This window comes from Thalia democratica, chromosome 3 (genome assembly GCF_965202585.1).
Source record: "Thalia democratica chromosome 3, ktThaDemo2.hap1.1, whole genome shotgun sequence".
Classification (NCBI taxonomy): domain Eukaryota; kingdom Metazoa; phylum Chordata; class Thaliacea; order Salpida; family Salpidae; genus Thalia; species Thalia democratica.
In genome coordinates, this window is record NC_139167.1 from 81,165,137 (window position 1) to 81,192,010 (window position 26,874).

General features: G+C 25.9%; 1 protein-coding gene across 1 annotated transcript; it reads left to right on the forward strand.

Moving 5' to 3' along the window:
- The first annotated feature begins 12,598 nt into the window (after nt 1-12,598).
- Nucleotides 12,599-26,512, forward strand: LOC145832610 (protein sneaky-like). Its single transcript, XM_082939913.1, has 14 exons — nt 12,599-12,821; nt 13,440-13,649; nt 13,972-14,111; nt 17,415-17,604; nt 17,987-18,130; nt 18,480-18,601; nt 18,874-19,028; nt 19,918-20,017; nt 20,203-20,298; nt 20,625-20,769; nt 21,106-21,207; nt 23,108-23,364; nt 24,540-24,752; nt 26,423-26,512. Exons 1-14 carry the CDS (start codon nt 12,599-12,601, stop codon nt 26,510-26,512), a joined length of 2,187 nt encoding a protein of 728 aa, XP_082796039.1.
- Nucleotides 26,513-26,874: the final 362 nt, after the last annotated feature.

The window sequence follows — 26,874 nt, forward strand, 5'->3', positions numbered from 1 at the left end:
TCTTTTTTTAGATTTATTTAAGCACTGACGAGGTCTTTGACCGAAACTTAGTTTGCAAAATAAACTTTTGAAGGAATAAATATATTACTTCTCCTCCCGCAGTTGAGATCTCTCTATTTGTTTTCTTAAAACCAAAACATATAATATTTTATATTATATTAATTAAATATTTATTTAAGTTTTTTCTTCAATTAGAAATAAATTCACATTTCAATTTGATTTTAAAATAACTTCACAGTTTTTTTAATCAAAAATTTTCAAGCATTTAACTGAGAAAAACTGAGATTCTCAAATTTTTAAATAAAAAATCTGATTTAGCCTGACGTTTTTCAACGTTTTTCAAAAAAAACTGATTTAGTCTGACTTAGCTTGATTTAGCCTGACGCGCACGAACCCTGATCTTTGTACAATTTTTTCTCGTACAATTTAGTACGCTCGTGCAATTGTATTCGTGCAATTTTGACCCATTTTAAAAACATTATTATTTTTGTTTTTTATTATCTAAGTTTTATTTGTAAAGTTAAAAAATTACTATAAACATTATGTACAACTTTAGCTATGTTTTATTCTTTTGCAAAAGTTATTAAGGACATTGAGTGATAGAACTAACAAAAAAAGGTTTAATAATAGCTATTATCAGGGCTGCCACTATACCTGAAAACAAAGAAAAACGTTGAATTTAAGAAATTAGAAAAAAAATCAACAAACCTGAATTTTGAATAGAATTCACTAAATAACTGGAATTTTAAACAATTTTTACATGTTAAGAAGTGAAGTTTCAATTTGACATAAAATTTAACATAAAGTTAAAAAAGATTTTTATAAAAAAAAACACATATAAAGTAGCTTTACAGTATTTTTCCTATGTTTTTATAGATTTAACACAGTTTTTATCTAAAAGATGACTTTAAGCTAAAAATAGACCCTAAAATTGTGTACTCTAAAAACCTGGAGAAAATTTTAAAAACCTGGAAAAGAAAGTTTAGAAAAACAAGTGACAACCCTGTCTAATATTAGAACTTTTATTTATACACTACAAAAAATTTTATAAAAGTAGAAATTACACTAAAAGTAGGAGGTAAATTGATGTAATTAATAGATGACAAAATGGTGAACTAAAAAAATAATTAAAAATGCTTGTGAAACGTTCCAAATTTTGTTGAACAATTGCTGTCTCTTAAAGTCATAGTTTTGAAGTTTTTAGATATAAATACTTTCCTATTTCAAATTTTCTGTCCCTTTTACTAGTAAGTTAACTTTTAAAGCTAGAAAACCGTCTTTTTTTTTCAAATAAATTTTTCAATGATAAAAAATAAAAGAAACATATTATAGATTGTTCACAATTATCATAACTTCAACATTTTTAATATAAAATTTGTTAAAAATTTTAGGTTTCTCAGGACTTTCTTTTCAAAATATCTTAACTTCAGGTTTATTCTTTTTTTTTTGCTTAGCTTTCAAATCCAAAATTTATTATAACCTTTTAGAAAATAGGAAACTATTTGTTAAATAAAGTTAAACCCCACACCGCATTTAGCTAAAGATAAAAAAAGTCTTTAAGAAAGCTAAAAAACTATTATGATACTGTATATCTTTTAGTGTTTTCTATTTTTTGTAAAACCTACTAACGACTTAAAGTAGTAGAACTTTTAAAAATAAAGTGTTATAATAGCTATTATCAGGGTTACCATTTAACCAGGAAACCAAGAAAATTCTTAAGTATGAGAAATAAAAAAAAACCTGGAAAAACCTGCAATTTTGAACAAATTTCACAAAAAAACATGGAATTTTAAACATTTTTTACATTTTAAGTAGTAAAATTTTGATTTGACATAAAAATAAAATAAAGATAAAAAAGTTTTGTGATCATCAAAGTTTTTCTATTATAAAATACATTAAAAATAGCTTTACAATGTTTTTATAATTTAACACAGTTTTTACCTTAAACTTAACTTTAAGCTAAAAATAGACCTCAAAATTATGTACTTTTCTAAAAACCTGGAGGAAATCTTAAAAACCTAGAAAAAAAAAAATTTTTTAAACAAGTGGCAACCCTGTATAATATTAAGGCTTAAGTTTTTACACTACAACAAATTTAGTAAAAGTAGAAAATACACTAACAGTAGGAGGTAAATTGATGTTATTATTAAATAACAAAACAGTTGTTGAACAATTGCTGTCTCTTAAAGTCATAGTTTTAAAGTTTTTAGATATAAATACTTTCTTATCCATATACTGCTAAAAAATGTTTAAATAAACTCTCGTTTTTTAAATCTAAATTTGGGATTTATTTTGAAAATACAATTTTTAGAAATATCTCAAATTTTGGGTTGTTCTTTTAGTTTTGCTAAATTGTCAATTCAAAAACTTATAACAAGCTTTTTAAAAACAGGAAATTCTTTGTTAAATCAAGTTAAACCCTACACTACATTTAGCTGAATATTAAAAAAGTCTTTTTGAAAGGTTAAAAAAATCTACATCGGTACTGTATATCATATTATACATTTCTGTTTTATTCTTTTGAAAAATCTATTAAGGACATAGAAGGATAGAACTAACAAAAACAGTTTAATAATAGCTAAAATCAGGTTTGCCACTTTACCTGGAAAACTATAAAAATCTTGTACTTGAGAGTTTTTGAATAAAAACCTGTATAAACCTGGAATTTTAAACAAACGCACTAAAAAACCTGGAAGTTTAAACAATTTTTACACATTAAGTAGTAAAGTTTTGACATAAAAATTGAACATAATGATAAAAAAGTATTGAGATCATCATAGCTGTTTAGTTCAGAAACACATTTGAAGAAGTTTTACAGGGTCCGATTTAAAGCAAAGGTGTTTTCCCTAACAATTGCTGAACCATCAATTTAATGTTTTTTTACTTTTTTTTATATCTATACCTTTAACCCTAACCCAGCTTACCCAAACATATTAAAAACTAAGTTAAAAATTAAGTTAATATAATTGTTTTATGGTGACTCCGCAAATTTTGGGGAATTTTATTCAAATCAACAAAAGAACACAGCTTTACAGTATCTTTTTAATGTTTTCATTCCTTTTAATACAATTTTTAACTTAAACTTAACTTAAAGCTAAAAAAAAAAGGCTCACTCTTAAAACATGTACTTTTAAAAACCTGGAAGAAATTTTTTAAAACCTAAAAAAAATTGAAAAAACGAGTTGCAACCCTGTATAACATTAGAGCTAAAATTTTGCACTACATAAAATTTAATAAAAGTAGAAATTACACTAACAGTAGGAGTTAAATTGAAATAATTAATTACTAACAATTTTTTTTTTCAGCCCTGGTAAAGAAAAAAAAATAAAACAATACCTGTGAAAAGTTCTTAACTTTGTTGAACAATTGTTTTCTCTTAAAATCATAATTTTAAAATTTTAAAATGTAATTACTTCCAATACAAACACAATAAAAAATTATTTGAATAAAATTCGGGTTTCTTAAATTTTTTCTTATGATTTTATTTGTTAAGACTTAGTTTGAAAGTAATTTTTTTTTGTTATTTTGACTATAAAGTTAACTTCAAGCCAAACAACTGATTTTTTTATTAAACAAATTTTTGAATGATACAATAAAAAAGATAGATTCACGTCATCTAATCATAACTTCAACATTCTATATATAAATTAGTTGAAAATTTAGAGTTTTCCAAGCTTTTTTTTTTAATATCTCATATTCAGGGTTGTTTTTTATTTGGCAAAAACAGTCAATTCCAAGATTTATTTTAAGCTTTTAGAAAATAGATAATTCTTTGTTAAATTAAGTTAAACCCCACACCACATTTAGCTGAAAATTAAAAAAAAAGTTTTTTTGAAAGCTTACAAAACTGAAAAAGGCACTGTATATCTTTGATAGTGTTTTTTTATTTTTTTGTATAATCTATTTGGGACATAGAGTGGTAGAGTATAATAATAGCTATTATCAGGGTTGACACTTCGCCAGAAAACCAAGAAAAACCTGAAATATAAGACTTTAAAAACAAATCTGGACATTCCTGGAATTATGAACATTATTCAATAAAAAACCTGGAATTTTAAACAACTTTAACATTTTAAGTAGTAAAATTTCGATTTGACATAAAAATTTAACATAAAGATAAAACAGTTTTGGAATCATCAAAGTATTTTTTTAAACAACACATTTAAAGTAGCTTTACAGTATCTTTTAAATTTTTTAATACGATTTAACACAGTTTTTACCTTAAACTTGACTTAAAGCTATAAATAGACCTTAAATATGTGTATTTTTTGAAACTTTAGGAAATTTTAAAAACCTAGAAAAAAAAATTAGAGAAACGATTGACAACCCTGTATAATATTAAAGCTTAAGTTTATACATTGCAAAAAAAATTCATATTTCAAAAGTAGAAATTACACTAACAGTAGGAGGTAATTTGATGTAATTAATAACTAACAAAATAGTTTTTTTTATCCTGGTAAAGAAGAAAAAACTTGTGAAAAGTTCTTAATTTTGTTGAACAATTGTTGTCTCCTTAATTCATAGTTTTCAATTTTTCAGATATAAACACTTTCCAATACAAACACATTAAGAAATTTTTGAAAAAAATCCAAGTATTTTAATAATTTTTTAGGGTTTATTTAAAAAGTACAATTTTTTGTCTTTTTAACTTTAAAATTAGTTTGAAGCTAAAAAAGGAATTTTTTTCTATTAAAACAATTTATAAATGATACAAAAAAAAAAGATGTATATGATAGAATTTTTTCATTTATTCATAACTTCAGCATTTTATATGTAAAAATTGTAGGTTTTCTAGGACTTTTTCAAAATATTTCAAATTCATGGATGTTCCTTTTTTTTAACCTAAATTGTCAATTAGAAGATTTTCCAGGTTTTCTTATAACTCAAATATTTTTGCAATGCTGAACATAATAAGCACACTTTTCTCATCTTTAATTTTTTCAGCAAAATCACTGATAATCCATTATTTTTTGTTTTTGAGTTGAGACCATAAACTTTTAGGTATTTTTATTAATCAGTTCTAAAAACTCTCAATGTTGGATTTTTCAAATTGATAATTTTAAGTATCATGTTTGTTGTAACTATCTTACAAGTTTTATGATTTTCTTCCAGGTTTTAAAAATCAAGTTTTTTGGTACTTTTGAAATATAAAATTAAAATAAATAAAAAATAAGTTACTAATAGTGTAACAATATTTAAAAGATACTGTGAAGCTATTTTAAATCTGTTTTTTAGTAAATAAAGTTATAATGATGTTTTTTATTTATTTTATGATTAACTTTTTGCTTTTTCAAAGTTTAACATGTAAAAATAATTTTAATTTGTCTTATTCTTTTAGCCTATTAAGACCTCATGTTTTTTAATAAAACTGTTCAAAATTCTTGTCATAAAATAATCTTAAAGCCATAGCATAACACTGTTGCAACAAAGTTTTAGTATCTAGTTACTGTTTTAAATTTTATTTTGTTATTTTCTACAAATAAAACTCACTAGATGATAGTTCGTCTAATAAACTCAAAGAAACACTTGAGTATTATAAATATAAAAATAAGTTTTAATAAGCAAAATTATTACTAGTTCTGTATTCAGCAACAGTTCACCAAATCGCTGTAATTTAAGCATTTTTGTGTAATAACAAGATAAAACTAGAAAATGTTAGTGCTCATTATTTATTGTGAAAAAATTAAGTATAAATTTTTAGCTAGTTTGCTTGTACTAATTTTTTTAATTTTGTGTAAGAAAAATTTTAAATTTAAAAAATAAGCCATTTGATTTGATTTACTTAAAATAGTTTACTTTGGTGGCAGTGGACAAACAAATGGATTGATTTTTTGCTGTAGCATTGATGGCAATTTGCACAATCAGCTGCTGTTAAAACACAGAACTTAACTAGAGGTATAGTTTCTTTAAAATAATTGTTTTAAGAAAGGTAAAAAGGTTCAATCAAATATTCTTACTCATATTTTCACTTATGAATTTCCATGGATAGTTATTTTTGTAATCAGAAAGCTATAGTTAACCATATTTTTACAATAAAATTCCCTAAACAACACAGCTTGGTAAAAATTTTTTGAAAACAGCTTCTTCATTTTATATCGAACTAAAATTCACTATGAAAGGTTAGCTCTTATTAGTAAATGAAAAAAGTAATTTTTAGTCAGTTTTTTGAAAGCAAATATTTTTTGTCAATGATTTTAATTATAATTTAGTTATAATTAGTAAATGTGGCAGCTATGGCAAATTTAAATAATCATCTACAGTCAAATATTTCGTCCCTGATAAAATAGTTTAAATTTCTCTAATTTCTGTACAGTGTTTTTGTCCATTTTAGAAATAGTTTATATTTACCATATATTAGAGGCTTATACAATTAATCATATTATTTTAGTATTATAGCTCATATTAAAACCTAATGATTATTTTTTTGCATCTGTTAAAAAAGTTTGTATTTATTAGTACTCAAGCTAGTTTTTATTATTTCTTAAAAGTGTCCCCAATTTATTGTAGTAAATATAAAATAATTTCAAACAAAAGTGTAATAAAATATTAGTAAAAATTTACTTATAAGATCTGATTAGACTGTAAACAGTTTAATTTTCAGAATAATCGTGATACAACTTCTTCTATTCATTTAAAAAAGTTGTAATACAATTATTCTGAAAATTTAACTGTAGCTTAGCAGTTCAAAAAATGAGTTACACAACAATCCAAATTTGGACAACTTAAACTCCAACAACTGCAATTCTTAAAAAAACATGTTAAAGTCTATATCTTAAGATATGATATAAATTAAATAAAAACTAAAATACATGTGTGGACCAGGGGCGTGTCTAGACTTTTTTCAAAGGGGGTTCACAATTTTTTTTTGTTAATAATTTCCCGCTTAAACATGCATTTCGTACGTATGCACTGCCAGTTAAGTACGCAATATTTAACCCAAAAACTGTGTTAAAATGCTTTTTCTGCTTGAAACAATAAAATACATATAAATAGTAATAGAAAAACATTATTTAATTTTATTTAGTATACTGCAGAAATTTAGATAAATTAAAACAAAAAGAACCAGAAAAATTATATTTATAATAAAAACATTTCTATCAAGTAACTTTATCTGTTAAAATTTAAATTTCACTAAAAACTAACTTATTACCTAGGATGATGTCGCACCAATATTAAGATGAAACTATATTTAATTCAATGTAGTTTTTTACCATAATTGTAGGCTTAACATTATATTTTATAAATACATAAATAAAAGTTATTTATCATAAACCAATAAAACTTATATGTTTAATTGATATTGGTGAAATATAATTTCAGCTTGATATTTGTGCGACATCATCCTAGGTAATAACCAAAAAATGTTTAGACTTAAACAATTAAATTAAAATATCTTTAAATTATAATTAAATGTTATCCTGATGGTCCAGGAGTTCTAATGACGATTTCGAAATCTCTCTGGGTTAAAAATTTCAAAAAATCAAGAACCAGCTTTGTGGCCAACAAATATACGAAAATAAAACAACTTAAATAAAATTATTAAAATACCATTAATGAAAAAAGAATAAATTTTCAGGTGGTGTAGTGGTCTGAAGATGATTTTGAAAACTCTCTAAATTAAACTTTTCAAGGTTTAAACCCAGTTGGTTGACACATAAACAAAAAATATAAATTTTAAAGTACAAAAGCTTCACACAACAAACCTGTTTGCAAATGTTAAAAGTAGTTTAATGTATAATAAATAACTAACGTCTAATTTTGCTTGATGTTTTTAAAGTTAAACGAATGGTTTAAAAAAACTTTTCTGTATAAAAAATTACTATTTAGTCACTTTAAATATTTGAAAAGTTATCTAAAACTATTAAATTAAAAACTTATTCTCATAGCACAAAAAATTATTTATAAGTTGTTGTTTAGTAAGTTGTAAACAGTCATTTAGTTATCGTGAATTCGTGAGTATAACAATTTAAGTTTACAGCTGTTTTATTAACGATTTCGGTAAGTTGGGCACATGATTGATTCAATATTTTGTTCTTTTAAAATAGTAAAAAGTTAAATAGTCAGATTATTTAATCAAAACAATGATTTTTTTCTAATTTAACATCATTATAGGCATGTTTAATATGAGTTTAGCACACATATGATGTGCTTTTATATTAGATAATCTTTCATATTTTATTATAAAAGAAGTTGTTAGATTAAAATAAACATTTAACCTCGTTTATATGTTAACTACTTTATAATTTCCCTTAAAGATAACTATTGAAGGTGAAATTTCGTTTTAATTTTATCTATACAATATTTTGTTTGAGTTCATTCCTTATTAAAAGTTTTAATTCAAGTTAATCCTAATGTCTCCTAAGATGTAAATTATATTTTTCTAGATATTTTAAATGTTGGTCTCTTTTTTGAATAAGACATTGATTTAAAAATAAAGTATTGGAATTGATACTTTAACTTTTAGGTTGTTATAATGATTGTATGTAAAACTTGATGGTTTAAAGAAATTATTTTTTTTGCACATTATTAAAAAACATAAAAATTAAAACTAGTGTTATGTATTTAATGTTTTACTTCTAGACCTGTATATTTTGTTTTAGTATTGTGACATCGTGAAAAACTCGATATTTCAATCTATATTTGGGAATAAAAGCTAAAATAAAATATTTTTTAGTCAAGTTATAATCTGTAAGGGATACTAGTGTCATCAAAATTTATATTTTTATTATTAAGGAATTTTTTCGCTAAGAATAAATTTTAGTTTTTCTTTTCTTAATAACGGTTGTAAATTCAATTCCGAAAAAAAAATATATCTGTATAGTTTTAAGTTATTTTATTTGGTCGCATAGTTTTGCTTTCGATTATTGAATTTTATATTTTAGGTATTTAAAAAAATAGTTACAAGTAAACATAAATGAAATTATGATTTTTAGTTGATAGTGTTTTGTTTTTGTTAATTAATTGTCTCCATTAGGCTCTTTTATTTCTTAAGTGTTTTATGATTTTATTTTGTGATTTTTTTTTTTAAGTTTTGATTTTTGACTTTAAAAGTTGTTTTAGATTAATATAGTTAATTTAAGCGTTCATTTTAGTGTTGACTCGATGACCGAGTTCTTTATAGGTATTTAATCGTTACACCATTTTTTAAGAATTTATGCTTTTGTTCAAGTAAACTTATTTGTTTATATATCGTACGATTTCTTTCAAAAACAGTATTACTGCAGCAAACACAATTTTTGAACATGTAATTTTGTTGATAATTTTTTATTATTGTATTTATTTTCTATTAATGTAAATTTAAACAGTTTTATTAAAAAAAATTGCTTTTAATTTTTTTTATATATAAGAAAATAGCATTTAATTTTGCTTATGGTGAACTGTTTTAAGTTTTCAGGTTCAAGTTGTAGAAAACTGTTGACTTACTTTACCCTCTTTTCAAAATTAGAAGTTAAAAAATAGTTTTTGCAACAAAAAATGGTCATTTTCAAAACCAATATTTACTTTTCAAATAAAATAACATATAACTATAAGAAATAGTGCTAAGATATCAAAATATGACTCATGAATCAAAGTTACAATCTGTTTACTGTTATTTAAAATCATTTGTCAAATTATAATTTTTGAATGAAAGTTAAAATCTGCTTACTAAGTTGTTTGTATGCCAAATTAGTGTGATATATGTTTGTCATATGCCTGCTCTAATCATAACAAACTGTTTGTTTTATACTTTAAGTTAAAACAATTTAGTATGCCTAATTTAACATTATAAGTTTATTGAATAAATTTTTTCATGCTAAACTACTCATTTGTTAAGAGCATTTATTCTGTTTAGTTTTCTATTCAGTTTGAATTATCTGTTTTCTTTTTAAATTGTAAATTTATATTGTTTAAGAGTGTTTATTCTAGCTCAAAAAAGTTAAAGTATATGATTGGTGTGTGTTTTGGTACACATAAAGTATTTTTGCACAACAGGGCTATGGTAATATTTATAATCTTATTTTTCATATATTTTTTATTTTTGATGAATTTGTTAGCTTTTGACAATTAATTAAAACACATCATACTTGTAAAAGACTTTAACTTTCACAAATTCCTTTCTACTATCATTTAAATTATTATTTTAAATCAGTATAATAAACACAACATGCTTTAAACTTAAGTTATTTTGAATTTTTTTTAAATTATAAAGTAGAATAAAAAAAGAATGCTAATTTGTGAAACAATAAGTAAAACTGGTTGACCAAAAAAAAAAATCAACTCTATATATGATGCATTAAGGCTATAGGGGGGTTAGTCCAATATTTTCAACAAATAAAATATTGACGGAACTTGCTTATACCTTAAAAGTTTCTTTAAGTTTTTAAAGCGGTAATAAACAATAAGCAACTTAGTTTTAAATGTAAAATATAAAACTAACTTTTAAATAAAATAATCTACCCCCCCTTAATGCCAAACAATTTAAAAACTTACTTAAAATCTATCTAATCCTTCATTTTGGAGCTAGAGACCTCAAATTTTCAGAAAACTATTTTTATACAGTTTAAAAGACTTTCAATGTTTGAATTTCAAAAATAAAAGAAAGTTTTCTTTTTTATAAAATAATAATTTTTCAAAATAAAAAAAATTCATTTAAAAGATTTAAATACTAGTGGACCCACTGCTAAAGTTTAAAGAAAATTTGTTAAAACTGTAGTTGTATATCATTATAAACTTAAAGTATAAAACTTTTTTGTTTTTGGTTTGAGCCTTCCATCAAGAACCTATAAAGCTCTCCCACCATGATGCTTATATCTCAAAAGTTACTTTGAACTCTGTTAAATTTCTAATAGCTTTGATAAAACTCTCTGATTTAAGTTTAAATAATTAAAATTAACTTGGACCCCCCTTTGCCCTTAAGATAGATGATATTGATTTTAAAAACTTTGTTAATTATTGGTTTATTTTTAATTTAAAAAATGGAAGTTGTTTCAATCAACTAATAAAAAATTTCTGATAAATTATGTATAAAAATTTTGTACTATGTGGAAAAGTTATTAATACCAACAATTTAAATAGTGCTAATAAAAAATAAAAGCATCTTTTTTGTAGTTTTAATGTATGTATATTCTTGCATACAGTTTAATTGTATTACCAACTAATGAAAACCATGTTAAAGTCAAACTTATTTATTGAATAATTGATTTAAAGTTGTTTTTTACAATTTACCACTGAACTAACAAAGGCTGTTTGAACTAAGACTTTCTTTAATTAAGGGTATAGGGAGGTCCAAATATTTTATTGTTTTACAAAAATTAACATCAACTCTTATTCGAAAGCTTAAAGTATATACTATAAGATACTTTTTATAGAACAAAAAATATTCAATTAATTTTTTAGATAAAAACATTTTTGTAAAAAAATCTGATACAATTATATGAAATCAAAAATCTTGAAGGCTGCTTTTTTTGGAATTTTTCGAAATTCACAAAAAATCTATCTTCTCTTTACTTTTAAGCTGTTGATCTCAAATTTTTAGGAAATGTACCTTGCATTAAAAAGAAAAGAATTGTAATTAGTAACATAAGAAAAAATCGTAACAATAAAAAGAATGCTAAATACTATGTCATAAAAAGAGAAAAATCAATACCTTTATATTTTATAATAAGAAAAAAAAACTCAAAATTCTTAACTTTCCTACAAAAGGACTGTTTATTATTTAGTTAAGATTAAACTGATAATGTTTGAAAAAAAAAAAGCTTAAAAAACTGTCGGAGTAAATAAGTTTTTGATAAATAGTATTATTTTCCTTCTTATCTACACCTACAAGGTTCCTAGCTTCTAGGAATTCTAATAGGTTCCTTACTTAGTGTCCTACAAGACTCTCCTACTCTGTCCCCTCATATCTCAAAACTAATTTGAATTTTATAAATCTGTAAAAAGTTACTGTTAGTTAAGTTGCAGATCTTTTAAAACAAGATCAACATATAAAAAAGCCCCTATCTTCTCTTTGCCCTTAGTTTTTTATTTATTAAATAGTTTTCAATCATCAAATTAATTGTCATCCCTGTTATTTGAAATTTGAATAAGTTTAATATATACAGGATTTCCTTTTTACCTGGAAACCTGGAATTTTACAATTTAGGCAAAGAAAACTCAAAAAACCTGGAATTTTGAACAAAAACCACTAAAAAACCTGGAATTCTAACAATTTTCACATGTTTGGTAGTAAAATATTGATTTGACTCAAAAAATCTATCATATAAAAAAAGATTGTTGTCATCATTAAAAATTTTTTATCAAAAAACATATTTAAAGTAGCTTTACAGTATCTTTTCAATGTTTTTATACTATTTAACACAGTTTCTTACCTTAAACTTAACTTAAAACAAAAATGAGTACTTTTGAAAACCTTGAAAATATTTTTAAAAAATAAGTAACATATATTAAATTTATTTTAAACTATTTTTGAATTTGTTTTCAATATCAATTAATATTTAGTTTAGAAACTTATCAAGTTTACTAAACCTTGTATATGTGTACTTCTAAATAAAATCAACACTTTTTCACCTTATTTTTAATATTTTAATTAACACAAACCTACTATCAGATTTACTTAAATATGCCAAAAAATGGGGAAGCAACAACTACTAACAACACAGAAACTGAGTATTATTCTACTGTAGTAACTGATACAAACTATTCAGATAATTCTGAGTTTACAAAGCCCACATTCAAGGAAAGATTTTACAATTTCCTCTATGACTTTGAGCGGAGTCAATGGCATGAATTCTTTTACTTGAAGGTTGTAGGTGGTGCAATGCTTGGAGCAACTATTGCTTACTGTAAGTATTTTTTTAAACAAACATAACATAGATTTTTTTTAAGAATTTTCTTTTGTTTTGTGTTTCAATTAAGGCTATAACAGGGATCAGGGTTTTTTTCAGTTGTTATAAAATTGCTAAAAAAAAATTAACCATTTTTTATAAATAAAATTAATTTAAGTTCTGACATACAGTCAGTTTTATCAAAAGTTTTTGTTACAATTGTATGGCGTCAAGTTTCTTGGAAAATTAGAAAAATTTTAAATCTCTATTTTAGTGTGCGTTTAAATAGAGATTTAAAATTTTAGAAATTATTCTTTTAACAATTTTAAATTCAAGATTTGCCAGATTGAAACAAATGGGTAAATTAAAAAAATCCAATTTTAAGAATATAAAGACTTTTTCACTTTATTCTAAGAAATTTAATAAAAATGTGAAAATTCAGTGAAATTGATAAAAAAAGGAAGAAATAAATATATTCCTTGTGAAACAGTTTTTTTGTTTTTTATTTTGCTCTTCTCAGTACTGAAAACTGAACTCTTAAGCTTTGATACTCTTGTCTTTAAATTGTTTTAGATGTTGTTTCCACTTTTTAAAGTAATAATAAATACAAAACATACCAACAACAACATTTTACAGTGTACATCACGTGCGTGCTGTACAAAACGTTCTCGGACCACGACAGCCCGCTGTACTGGCTGACGTTCGTCACAGTGCTGTTCCTGTCCACCACCAGCTGCATGATATCCATGAGAGCCCGCTGCATAGCCCTCCTCTGCTTCCCAACTCTGTTCGGAGGCGTCGGCAGGAGAATTTACAAGGCAATGCTGCTGACTTGGGTTCTGGCAGGTTGTTAATTATTGAATAAATTTCCACTTGTTTTTTATCAAAAGTAAGTTATGGCTACTTGTACTTTGTTGTTCAAAGTAAATATTATACTTTATTTTAGCTTACTATGAGAAATTAGTTCTTGAAGTGATAATACAATGTAATGTTTAGTGTTGTTTTTGACAACTATTTGTTTGAGTCCTCTCTATAACCTAGTCTTACTATTATGAAAACTTCTAATTGTAAACTATCTCACAATGCTTAGTTATTTGAGTCTTATATGTTTCTGGCAAAGTCATACATTTACTATAATAAGAAGATTTTAGACAGTTATTCATAACAGGTCCAGTTGAAAACCTGATAGCTCACGTGAAGGAGTCCATTGCCAGCATGACTTGCATGGCTAATATGCACGCTAGCCAGCTCAAAAAATTATTCTACCTCATTTACGCTCCGATAACTGGTGGTTACATCAAGGCATCTGTTAGTTTGTTATTTGACTGATATTTAAAGTTTACTGAGTGTTTAATTAAAAGAAATTTTTCAAATTATTTTTACATTTAAAGTAAAACTTTGGTAGAACAAAAAAAATCTATCATAAAGAAAATAAATTGTATATATTTTTTTCATAAATTGAAGTAGCTTTACATTTATTAAAAATATACAAAAGACTCAAATTTCTTAACTATATATATTTCATGTTTAACTCATCAGTTGTTTACTAAGCAATAAAAATAAAGTTTTAAATCTAGCTTATATAGTGAAAATGTAGTCAATATAAAAGTCAACTAAGAAAACAAAGGGTAATTAACAATATATAAGTACTTCTAATAACAATGCAATTAAAAAATAATAACTAAAACATACATAATAACATATAAAACATTTTGTGAAAGCAAAGAAACAGTATAATCAAAGTCTTTATATTTACACAATTTAGGTTTTCTTATTTAAATACATATATAGCCTCAAGTATAATTTAATTAAAAAGTTTAAACAGTTTTTTGCACAATTGCTTGGATAATTCTAACCTTCATCTCTAACTTTGCAAATTAATATTCATTACATCTAAATCTTTATGTTTCAGTTAAAATTATTAACCCCTAACTTTCTAAAACCTATTCCTAATCTATATCTTTTATTCTAGTCTAATTATCTCATCATATGTCCCAATTTTATAATTGTTGAAATTGTTTAAATTAAGAATATATCCTTTAAATCAGTGTTTCCAAACTTTTTTTCAAAAGGCCCCTTTGAAGAAATTAAAACAGTATGGCCTCTTCTGACCGATTTCTCAAAAAACTATCGAATATCTAGTGTAAGTTTCAAATTATGACCTCATGGCCTTCCTTTTGCCCCTTTACTGCTTATGGCCTACTTTAGGAAACCCTGCTTTAATTTTTTAATAACTAAATGCTTTTTAAATCTAAAATTCCAAAAGTTTTATATATTAAAAAAAATAACTTTATATTAAAGTGTAAGTATTTCTTAAGTTAAAGTTGGTAAAATTAATTGAAAACGTAGTAGATAAATTTATATAATATTGCTTAAGAGCTTTACTAGGAAGATTTTTGTTTGCTTTATAAATATTACTTTGCTTTTTTAGTATACCTTTCTATTAATACTGAGTTAAATTCTACAACAAAATGTATTAAAAACAAAAATAGATTTTGTTAAACTCTAAAAAGTATCTGGTAATTGAGATTAGAAAAAGTAAAACAAAATAATTTAAAAAAATTCTAGTGGACCCCTTATGACCTTGGAGCGTGCTGTATTTTGTTTTTAGTAAAGGTATACTTAAGTTTTAGTAAGTTTGAAGCTAAACATGATATTGTTCAACTGTTTAAATTTTTTTAATCAAAAAAACGAATATTGGGCTTCATTTAAAAGCTTCAAGTGTAAACTATGAGATGCTTTTAAACAAGAAAAATAATTGTATAGTTTTTCTTAATGTATTAAGTTTGTAAAAAGTTTCTTAAACAAACTAAGAAAAAATTTTATCAAAGTTTTCTTAACTAAGTATTACTAAAGTTTATCTCCTCTTACATTTTTGTTGCAATTTCATTCTAGTTTTATGGAATGTTATATTTTGGATAGGAGTCACACTTTTGCACAAAGATACTATTGCACAGCATCACTTTTGCATGGAGAAAAAGCAAATCTGTTTTTTGTGTATTATTTAGGAAAAAAGGTTTATTTAGAACTTAAAAAGCAGTTTCCCTATCAGTTTTTTAATTTTTTTTAAAGAATAGACTTTATAGTTTCTAAATCAGACTGCTCTAAAGTGTTATAGAAGATTGATTTGAAGTAAAATAGTCATTTAGTTGTTATGTTCCTCCTTAGAGGACCTATTGAGATCTAATTTTAGATGCTTATATCGCGAAATCTACTTTGAGTTAAGGCCATAGGGGGGGATAAACCATGTTTTTTACAAGTTGATCTCATTTTACAGAATTTTTCCTTAGCTTCAAGATGCTTTTTATTGTTTTAAAAAATTCAAATTATTTTTTGAGATATGACCAGTCAAAGTCAAAATTTTTGTGATAAAATTTTTATTTTTATAAATTATTAAAATTCTAAAATAACGTTTTTTCCTTATATTATAATGAACGTTTCCTGAAAATTTGAAGAAGATTGCTTGAAAAATGAAGGAGGAGATAGATTTTTAGTGAATTTTAAAATTTCCAAGAAAATTGACCCCGAAAAATTTGCGGTCCATACGTTTATATTGGAAAATTTTTACAAAAAATTAAATATCTCAAAAGTTAAATGATATTTTTGAATTCTATAAAAACTGGCTTGTAGTTTATACTTAAAACTTTCATATAAAAGCCAAAGTTATTTTTTGCAAAAAAAAATGTTGGACCCCCCCCTATGGCCTTAAGGGCATAAGTGGTTAAAATACTTTTTAAAAATTTAGTCCTGTTGTTTACATCATAAAATAAGCTACTTGTTACTTTTTACCATTTGTAAAAACTCAAAGAAACTTTTGAGATATAAGCGATCTAAGTTTAAGCAGAAACTAAAGGGGCAAAAAAATTATATTTCAATAATAAAAGTTTCAAATAATAAAATAAAATTTATCTCCTCCTTCTGAGTTTTACAGAGTAGTCTTTGATAAATTTTAAACATCCTGTAGAAAACAGATTTTAATTTTTTGAAAAAAAAAAGATAAAACATTAACAAATAAACAAAAAAAAAATATTTTAGTTATAATTTTTTTGTTTCTGGATTTTTTTTTAAATCTGCCTCCTTCAAGTTATTTGTATTATAGAAATGTACATTTTTTGTAAATTTAAATTAAATTGCCTTAAAAATGAAAGAACAGATAGATTTTTAGTAAAACTTTTAAATTTTTGAGAAAATTGGCCATGAATTTTTTTCTTTCATACGGTTGTATTCAATTTTTTTTACAAAACTTCTTGTATCACAAAAGTCAATTATTATTTTTTTGTTCTATAAAAAGTATCGTTTAGTATACACGATAAGCTCTAAAATAAGAGCAATTATTAACTTTTGTAAAATAAAATATTTGACCCCCCAAGCCCTTAAAAATTACAGTTAGTTTACATAACAGTGTAAAAAAGGGTAAAAAACGTTATATACCCCGGTTATGGCTTTCACTTACTACAGAAGTAACTAGAAGTTCTTGATAAGTTTTTTTATGAAGTAAGTATTTAAAGACTAACTTTAAAACAGTTGTGGTCTAGTGAGGTAACAAATGCAATATTTTATTAACTCTTTCACAAAAGAGTGAAAAAAAAACAAAAACGAAACATTAAACAGGCGGACGTAAGTCACCAGGACAATGAGTACAACCAGTTGAAAGAGAATTTCAAAGAAATGATGCAGTTCATACTGGACGAGTCCACCACGAACGATGAAAAAGTGGACGTGTACAAAGCCGACAGGGAAAAACTAGCTAGCGTCAAGGTCGGCACCCAGTTGAAAGAAAAGACCAGAATAAAGTGTGAAGGTAAAAGTTTTTTCATGTCGAACATTGTTTTCGCCTTGACTACATGATTATGCAGCATGTTTCATATGAAGTCTTGAAATTGTTTCTGTCGATAATTTGGACAAAAGTTAAACTTGTTTTATTCAATTTAGTTGGATCAAACTTTTTGATATAAGAACATTTTAGAATATTTTTTTTGTTTAATTTTATTTGTGTTACACCGTTTCACTGCAGAGCGTAGCATAATTGAACTATAGCTCATTTTACTGTATATCAGTATTCATATTACAAACGTGTGTTTATATTTATACCCATTATCGTCTTAAATTTTCATTCTTAATAAAGTATTTAAGGGCATAGTGGGGGGGGTTTTGTATTTTTTTGGTTTGTAATTTTTTTTCAGAAATATTCTATAAGGCGAGGGAGTCTTGCTTCAAAATTTATGAGGATGTGAGAGACGTGTGCATAGAAAAGTTCCCTTTTTACCTGGAGTGGTTCTGTTATGGCTTCGAGTTGGGAAAGGTGAAGTGTGCGCCGATTGACTTCGGTTGGTGAAGGTCTGCTAAAAAAAAATAGTCTTTTTCGCTGTTTTGGTTTTCCCTTACCATATTGAACCTATTATGCGGCCCGACTTTGACTGGACATATCTTAAAAAATAATTTGAATTTTTTAAAACGATAAAAAGCATCTTGAAGCTTAGAAAAGACTCTATAAAATCAGATCAACTTGTAAAAAACATGGTTTATTTCGCGATAGTTGAGTTTTTCAGATTTTCAATTTTGTCATTTCAGTTTAGTTTTTTCACAAGCTTAGGCCGGTTGAAACTGGCCACTGGTCGTTTGTTGCAATCACGCTTAAATTAACACAACGCAATGAAATTGAAATTTTATACGCAGTCAGAAGTCTTTGCACCTCGATAGACATCGACGTTGGAAATATAGACAGCCAATGGTACAATATGGTCAGCATTCAGGGAAAAGTGGAAGACGAAACCGAATCGCCTGAGCGGAGTTGGGCTGTATGAACTTTTTTTTTTTATTTTTTTTGTTGAATTTCAAAGTGTTTGTTCTGTCTAGTCTGTTAAGCGAAAGCTGGTTAAGTTAAATTCGTCATTGAGTAAAAATGAATATTTTTCCAAAATCTAGAAAAGTAAAACTAATGTTGAATTTTGCTATTTTACTCTATTAGTGACCAACATTATTTTTCGATAATCTTTAAAGTCGTAGAAATTATTCTAAATTTCCCAAAACAAAAACTTTGTCTCACACCAACAAACAAATTCAAATCCAGGTGAACGAGAATGAGGAGAAGGAGCTGCTGAGGACGGTTGAGGAGCTGAACAGGAGGATCACCATATTTTCCTCCTACATGTTCGAAATATTCCAAGTTCTGCTGTCTTGCGCGGAAAAGCTCACCGCTTTGTTGCTCATCTACATCATCGTCGCGTTAGTTTTCACATTAATATCTGATAAAATCAGGGAAATCTCTTCCATATATTGTTATGTAAACTAGTTTTCAAATTTCACCAAAAACTAATAATGATGAAGCTTTAGAATGTGACATGTGTTTTATAAATATTGTTTGAAATATGTCAATCTTATGTTTTTATTTAGTTTCGCTCTGACACATGAGCTAATGTTTAGTAAACTTTTTAAACTTGAAGTATTTATGTGGAAATTTCTTAGCAAAATTTTAATCAAAATAATATCGAAAATCATAAAATTTTTAATTGTTAACTTATTTGTGAATTTACTTTTGAAAATTTATAATGTTATGATGTAGTTTATAAAAGTTGAAAAAAGTTTATCTAAAAATAGTTTGTTGTGGATTAAATTTTGTATACGCCAGGGTTGCCTTTTTTACCTGGAATAACTTGGAATTGGAATATTTAGGCAAAAATAACCTGGAAAAACCTGGAATATGAGATATTTTGAAAAAAACCTTGAAAAACCTGGAATTTTAATTAAAAAACCTGGAAGATTTCATAATTTTAGCATTTTCAGTAGTAAATTTTCATTTTGACACCAAAAATCTATCATATAAATAAGATTTTTTTGTCATCATCAAAGTTTTTTTTTATTAAAAAATATATTTAGAGTAACTTTACAGTATCTTATCAGAGTTTTTATACTATTTAACACAGTTTCTTATATAGAAATTCACTTAAAACTAAAAATACACCCAAAAATGTGTACTTTTAAAAACCTGGAAAAAATTTTGAAAACCTGGATTTTTTTTTAAACGAGTGGCAACCCTGATACGCGCACCGTTTACACGCACCTGCTGACTTGTTGGGTTTTGTAGTAAAAAAAAATGTTTTCGCTGAACTTTCAGAGCGTTGCAGTACTTGCAAAAATGGGAGAAAAATTTAGATTTTGACAACTACTACGTGACGCCCTATTTTGTCAGAAAAGATACCGAGAGAAGACTGGAAGTGAGTTGAACACTTTCTTCTGCTAAAATCCACTCAGTGTTTGTGTTTTAAAACATAAATTGTTTTGATAGCTCTCTATGGGTGTTTATTTCATATCTACTATGGCTACTATCAGTAGTAAAAAAGGATAATTAATACTAATTTTAACCTAATCGTAAAAGAAATAATTTAAAATATAATTGCAGGGAAAGAGAAATTTGCTTCCTTTCAAAAGAGTTGAAAAAATGGAACTGGCAACAACTTTCGAGTTTAAAATGACTTTTACTGAGAAAAGAGCCATGGTATTTGTTTCGAATATTCTTTTATATGTCGCTAAAAAATTGAACTTGACTTATCATGAACCACAAAAATAACTAAACTTAGTTTTTATAGTTTATAGTTATAACATTTCGTTCAGTAGTTCTGTATATTTATTTATAATAATGTAATTTAAGTTTTAAACTAGGTTGTCATTGAAATAAATAGTTTTCTGAAATATTCACAAATCTCACGCTAAGGTTTTTATTTTCAACTTATAATGTCGGTATTTAAGTTTTTTTTTCTTGTATTCAATCAACTAAACAAGGACCTTATCATTTGTGAAAACCTTGATGTTATCACTTTGCAGTTGGTGAAGGTGGTATCGTACACCATAGAAGCGTTTGTGGTGTCGTTGTTGTTCGTGGCCGACATTGTAATATACCGAGTTTTTCTCGAGCTGTCCAGGCACGCCGAAGTCAAAACTGAAATAAGCGGAGAGCACAGGCTTGACGGTTGGTTTTGTTGAAAATTTTGTGAGATTTTCACAGCCAGTTGTAAAATATTAAGAAGTATCAAAATACTTTTAACCTAAAATCTTGTTTTAATAAAAAAAATACTGGTTTATAGTTAGTTTGCTTGTATTTGTTCTGGTGATTTTTTGACTTTTTTTATTAAAATGATTTTTTTTTTGACTTAGTGACAGTTCAGTGTGTACATACATGGTTGTCACTTAATTTAATTTAAAAAGTTGTGAAACGGTTATTAATACCTTCTTGTGTAAGTGGCTACCATGTTTGCTGCATTAGTTTTGAAAATCGTTTTACTAATTTGCAAATAATTTCCCACAGTGACGGTGGAAGGAAGTGGCAGGGTTGCGAAACTGCTGAACAATTCTTTCGCGCCTTTTCAAGACAACTATTTTGTTCTCAACATCACAGAAGACAATGCAGGTTGATGTTTGTCAGTAGAACAAGATTAAGTTTACGTTTATTTTAATTTTTTCTAAAGTATGAGTTTTTGTATCATGATGTTCATTTAATAGATTATCACATGTAAAGTTTTCAGAAAAATTCTATTTAGCCTTAGTTTGGGCTTTTGAGCATTTTTACTTAAATACTTACGACTGTTATTGATTAATAAACCCAGTTAGATTGTCTTATAGTTTTTTTTTTGCTATAGCATATATTATTACGAATTAAACATTCTAATCAAAGTTTTTAACAGTGACGTAAGTAAAGTCAGAGATTTTTAGATTTTTCTTTTCTTACAACAATATCATTAAATTTTTTAAAGTCGAGTTAACATTACTATTTATGTATAATTAAGGTTCTATTTCATTAGATGAGAACTAAATTCCATTTACATACAGTTGTTTGTTAGCACTAAATAAAAAACCTAAGTAAAACATTTATGTTTACCTTTTGTAAGTACGTTAGGGTTGTAATTTAAAATTTATCATTAATTACTTATATATATATTTCTTTTGATTATGATTATACATGATTTTTGATAGTTTCAAAATTACGTCATAATCTTTTTATGCTTAATTATTTTAATTTTCATTTGTGTGTTTGGTTTTGTGCTTTATTTTAAACTTGTTTTGAAGTTGATGAGTGCACAAAACTTAAGTTCTTCAAGTTTTACATCTTAAAATAAATCTTTTTATTAAAAAATCCCTTTTGGTGGGCTCCGTGTAAAAGATTTAATTTATTAAGTTAATAAACTTATTTCTATATATGTATATATATAGTTTATTAGAAAAATACGATTTCAAAAATTTTAGTACATGTGTTTCATAAAGTTAAATACTTTAACCATCAGCTAGTTCAATTTAAAATAAAAAGCACTTTGGTAAACAGAGATGCAAAAGTTCTACAAAAAATAAAAAGCAGTATGAAGTAAGAATTAAATATTGTAAATTACAAAAGTTTGGTACAAAAATTAATGTTCCATCTAACTAATTCAACAACTAAAATTAACAAAAACCACAGTTAAGTGACCATAAAATACTTACAGTGACCATAATGTACTAGAATTTTATAAATCGTATTTTTCCAATAAACTACCTTCAAGTGGGCTCTGTAGAAGGTGTTCAAGTTTGAATAATAACCTTATTTTATATATAAGTATATATATATATATATATAAGAAAGTGTTTTTGTCTACTGTGCTCGACAAAAATTTGGAGCATAAATATAAAATACTTTAATATATATATATATATATATATATATATATATATATATCATAATCTTCATCACAGGTTGCCTGCCATTTATCACTTTTACCTAACAACAAAGGTTTTTCCCCAGTATCGGTAAAGTTAATTTTATATGAAGTACTCATTTATTAAACCAACTTACAGAAAATTGCCTTAAGTAGCAGTAAAGTTAAACCAAAATATCAATACTACATATTACTTATCAATAACAAGTTTTAAAAGGTTGCCTCACATTATTCATTTCCAGCATTTATTTATTTTAAAACTTAATATTTAGGTTTTTCCTAAGCTTCGGTAAATTTTATTAACTTAAGTTGTAAATTTTAATTAAAATGTAAATTGTACTTATTAAAACAATTTACAGCCTCAAGTAGCATTAAAATTAAACCATGATACACATATTATATATATATTTATATATATGTATATATATATATATATATATACATATATATAAATATATAAGTTTATATAAAAAATAATGCGATTATTCAAACTTGAACACCTTCTACAGAGCCCACTTGATTAAAGCATTTAGCTTTAAGAAAAAATGTACTAGTATTTTTTAAATCGTATTTTTCTAATAAAATGTATATATATATATATATATGTCATAATGTTCATGACAGGGTGCCTGCCAGTGGCGCGGCAGATATCGAACGAGGTGATAGCGCGCGTGGCGACCGGCTACACCGTCCTGTACGCGTCCCTCTTCCTCGAGGTGTACATACTGAGGCTGCGGCACGTCATCGCCGCCTTCGTGTACCGCAAGCACGAGAAGCAGAGGATCATCTACTTGTACTCGCAGCTGGGCAGGAGGCGGAAGAACGGGTTGGAGGAGAGCAAGAGGCAGATCGAGAAGCTGGCTGTTGACTACTACCTCGAAGTTTGTTATTGTATTTGTATACTTAACATTTAAGGTTTCCACTCCCCTATAAATTCTGTTGCACACACTTACAACTTCTGTTCATAAGTCTCAGGCTGGGTTATATAAATTCAATCTATTTTAATAATGATTTTAATTTAGAATGTTAAGGCCGATTGCCGTTGATTTTTACCTGGAAGTTTGTTTTTAAGTTTATTACCTTTTTAGTATTGATTTTATAGAATAGTTTTTTATCTCGAAAGTAGTATTTACAGGGTTGCCATTTTACTTGAAAAAACCTGGAATTTTGAACAAAAATCACTAAAAAAACCTGATTTTAAACAACTTTCATGTTCAGTAGTATTTTTATGATAGAATATATGTAACATTCAGGGTTCCCACTTCCCTATAAATCGCTAGAAAATTTGGAAAAATATGAGAAAATCCCGAAAAATTACATTTTTTTGCTTGGTGATTGGAATTTTTGTGATATTATGACCAATGTAATTTTTTGATTTTACAACTTTTATTCATTTTTTAGAAATATATGGACTTCCTTTCAGAGTGTAAAACATATAGTGCATTTCTAAAATAATTTTGTTTTTAAAGCAACAAGAATATTTTAGGATCGCTTTTTTGTATGATTTTATGAGTGGAAAAGTACTGAAAAAATGAGAGAGTGATTTTCTTTTGTTACATTCTCTCGATTTGTTCAGATAAAATAGTTATGAAATATATTTCAACATGTTGTTTTGTAACATGCTTATTTCTCATATAAAAAAATGCCATAAAACTATGTTAAAACATAGTACCAAATGAAAATTGGAAATGCAATAAGGCTTACTTTCAGTGTACACTACATTTTCTATACATCAAGTCTCTAGCTAGGTTGTATAAATTCTAATTATTTTGATAATGATTTTTATTTTCGAATGTTAAGGCAGCTTGCTGTTGATTATTACCTCGAACTTTGTTATTAAGTTTCTTACTTTTTAGTGTTGATATAATAGAATAATTTCTTATCTCGAAAGTAATGTTTTTTGTGTAAAAATAATTTCAATTATGTAAATACTTTAAAAAGGGCGTCAAGATTATTTACTCGATGCTTGTTAATCAATTAATATTAACGTTTAAAGTATAAATACAATAAGCTATATAAAAATAACAGCAGTATTCAAAATTAAAAATCCAAACAGCAAAAGTACTCGTACGGCCTGCATTTGCGAGAGAAGTATGAAAACAACAAGTTGCTGATAAAGTTGTTCGATTTTTTCAAGATTGCCGATCACAAGTGCATAATATGCGACGAAACCAACAGCGAAGACCTCCCTCTAGTGTTTTGCCAACCCACACAAGACAACTTCGGGTGCAACTTGCCCTACTGCGCCGTTTGTTGGACTGAATTGCAAGTTTGTTGTTTGAATTTTTAACTTTTATGAATATATATACACATATTGCTGTTATATAAGTTATAGTAGTTACAAAAAAAATTCGTTTATTGATTTTAATGAAAAAAAAACTTGCTTGACTGAATTGCAAGTTTGTTGTTTGAGTTTTTGATTTTTGTAAGTCATATAGTTACAAAAAAAATTTGTTTATTGTTTTTAAATAAAAATTTAAAATTTTTCCATTAAGTTAGAATATTTACCACAATTATACCCGCTTTTCTAACATATATTATAAAAAAAAGGTATTCAATTTTGATTGTTGGTTATTACCACTAATCTATCTTACCAAAAAAAAAGATCTTTCAACAGAAAAATTAACCCATAGCTGAACATTAGTCCTAAATTTGTTTCTTTTAATGATTTAAGGCTACTTAGTTAAAATAACATTCAGGATAATTTATTAGTATTGGACTGGTTCAGGCACGTAGCTTGGTACGTTTCTGCAGAAACGTTTACTTATGTGCGAAAAAACTTGCTTTTATTTCAGCTTGAAAAGACTCTGCTTCCTTAGCTCTCAGTATTCATTTCTACTTAGTGATGCACTCCTGAGAGATAATTTTTACATATATGTACTCTTTAGTATTCTAAGTGTCGTAAAAATTAAGCGTATTAAGTACATCCAAATTTTATAAATTTAGCGCGTTAAAGATTTAACTTGTCAAAAAGCTGTATTGCAAAATTTATTTCAATCGAGGCTGTAGCTTTTACTTCAAAAATCTAAATCATACAATTTTATGTAACAAAAGTTTGTATAATTTAATGTTGTTTCTATTGACTACCTTAAATGTTTGATTTTGTAAACAATATAATTTTTTTGAGTTAAATTGTTATTATTTACACTTACTTTAAATGAAAGTTTTATGGGTTTATACAAGTGGCAACACATATGAGTCATAGGGGGTGTGGAGCAAAATAAATTGCCTTGTATACAGTTATCACTCATACTTCAACACTCCATTTTTAAAGTATTAACATAACTGCATATTTACATATTACATTCAATAACATTAGAGGTAGTTTAAATTGCTGATTATCCGCTAGGACGTTATCATGCGTCATTTCAGGTTTTTTTTTTGCAGATTCGTAACTTTTTTGAGCTAGCTACGTCCCTGGACTGTTTAATTTCTCTTATCTAAAGACTTAAAGTAATGTTAAAAATATAGTGGCTTTGTCAACTGACGTTCCAAAGAGTTGTTGTCAGTGTTTATAAAATTTGTAAAGATATTTTAAGAACAGCTCGAGTGTGAAAATTAAATTTACTTTTTATAAAGTTTATCAATGTCATCAAGCTTAACATATAACTCCTTCGAAAAAACCATTCATGCTCATGAACCTCCAAAAAATTGTGTTTTTTCGTCAAATGGGGAACTTGTACCTCTGTATCTGTATTAATGCATAAGTAGTTTTAGTGGGTATTGTAATACTGTCATTAATTTTTGTTGTTTAAAAAACGTTTTTAATTTAGAAAAGTATAAAAAGTAATGTAATAATTGTTTTCAAATGTAAAATAGATAAATTATCGAAGTTGTTTATTTACATTGAATAAGTTATTTTACTTAACCTTTGATTTGATTGCAGGTTAAAGTACAAATTAAGTTCAGAACTTTTTTAAATAAAACTTTTAATTGCAGGGAAAATGCTGGGCGTGTCAATACGATAAAAACGACACTGAAACGACAGGAGCTTACACTGAAAATAACGCTGAAACTACTCAGGGATAAAAAAAGATTTGTAAAGTTTACTTCGTGTAAATATTTTGTTTTGTTATTACCATTTTGATACATCATTGTAAAAAATACTTTTGTATATAAATGCAGTTTTTGTTATTTTGTTGTTTTTTCAGTCATAAGTTTCTACTGTGTTTTTTAGTTTATTTTTTTTTTTGTTTTCTGTTACTTTAATCAATCATTCACTGTTTTTTACCAATTTTTTTAATTGTTTTTGAGTCTATGAAAAATTAAATGATGCATTGAACTCAGTTTATTCGTTTGTTTAATGGTATTTTTTTTTGTAAATTAAAGGTTATAAAAAGATAAATTTAAATATGTATATTGTTTTGTATATTTTATTTTTAGTTCACTAA